This window comes from Rattus rattus, chromosome 4, assembly GCF_011064425.1.
Source record: "Rattus rattus isolate New Zealand chromosome 4, Rrattus_CSIRO_v1, whole genome shotgun sequence".
NCBI classification, from domain to species: Eukaryota; Metazoa; Chordata; class Mammalia; order Rodentia; family Muridae; genus Rattus; species Rattus rattus.
Window position 1 is genome coordinate 55193331 of NC_046157.1, and position 1190 is coordinate 55194520.

The 1190-nt window shown below is 49.7% G+C and overlaps 1 protein-coding gene across 1 annotated transcript; it reads left to right on the top strand.

Annotated features, from left to right (window-relative positions):
- The first annotated feature begins 548 nt into the window (after window positions 1-548).
- Window positions 549-1190, top strand: LOC116899015 (keratin-associated protein 26-1). Its single transcript, XM_032900463.1, has one exon. It carries the CDS (start codon window positions 549-551, stop codon window positions 1188-1190), a length of 642 nt encoding a protein of 213 aa, XP_032756354.1.

Genomic DNA, 1190 nt, shown 5'->3' on the forward strand with positions numbered 1-1190 from the left:
TTGATCATAAAAGTTGTAAGAAATTTTTTAAAAAAGAAATCTTCTTTTGCAAACTTCTTGCTTTATAGGATATCTTTTTGCCCATGTTACAAAGAGAATAGAATTATTTCTCGGTTAGTTATGTATAGTTCACCACTATTCAAAGTAGTTTGCTTCAAATTTCAAAGACGGCTCCAAGAGGGAATTCTTAAGAAAAACATTTGTGCGCTGGTGGTTAGAACTGTAGTGAGTCCACAGCCTTCCAAAGTATCTGTTTGGGCTGGATAAATTTACCAGGGGCCCTATTAAAACCCAGGCACACTGATTTATGGTTATACTCAATCGATGGAAGGCATTTCGGGGATCATCCAGTTTTATGGGAGGTAGGAGCGCTACTTCCTGGGTATGAGAGAGTTCAGATGCGGCCTCAGACAACAAGGAAGATGAGTCTGCAGACAGAACTGCCACTCTCTGAGAATATATAAAGGGACAAGACGAATGGGGTGTCACACTCACACCGGACGTGCTCCCAGCCGCTCTTAGACCACCACCACCCTCTCCAGTTCACTATGGCTAACCGTAACAACTGCTCCAGCAGCTGCACCTCTGGATCGCTCAGGAATTCCTGCCACATCCCAGCCAGCTCCAACATTGCCCTCTGCTCTACAAACATGGGCTGCGGAGAGGTCTTCTGCGTCCCCAGCAACTGTCAAGACCACACCTGGTTCATGGACAACTGCCCAGAGACCTTTGCAGAACCTATCAGTGGCCAGCCACCCAGCCGCGAGGCCAGCGGCTTTGAAAACTCTTGTTGCTCTTCTGCATACTGTGTCCCCAGACCCTGCCATGGATCTGGCTATCTTCCCACGACTTCCTTCATCTCTGGATCTTGCCTCCCAGCATCCTACAGGCCCGTGAGCTATGTATCTAGCAGTTGCCGGCCAGTGAGTCCTTTCATGAACAGCTGCCGTCCTGTAAGCTGTGGATCTGGTGGCTACCGCCCACTCCCTTGTGTATCCAATAGCTGCCGACCCGTGGGCATCGTCACTTATGGATGTAGGCCTTCAGGTTGTGTGACCTATGGCCCTCAGACCATTCACATTGTGTCAAACAGCCTGAGACCTCTGCAGCCTGTCTGCGGTGGTTGCCAACCGGCGATCCCTGTGTTTGGCACTTGTCGTCCATCTTGCTCCGCACAAGGAGGCCAGTAG

Excerpts from the sequence above, each read along its gene's own strand:
- LOC116899015 (XM_032900463.1), top strand. The coding sequence starts at position 549 with ATGGCTAACCGTAACAACTGCTCCAGCAGCTGCACCTCTGGATCGCTC.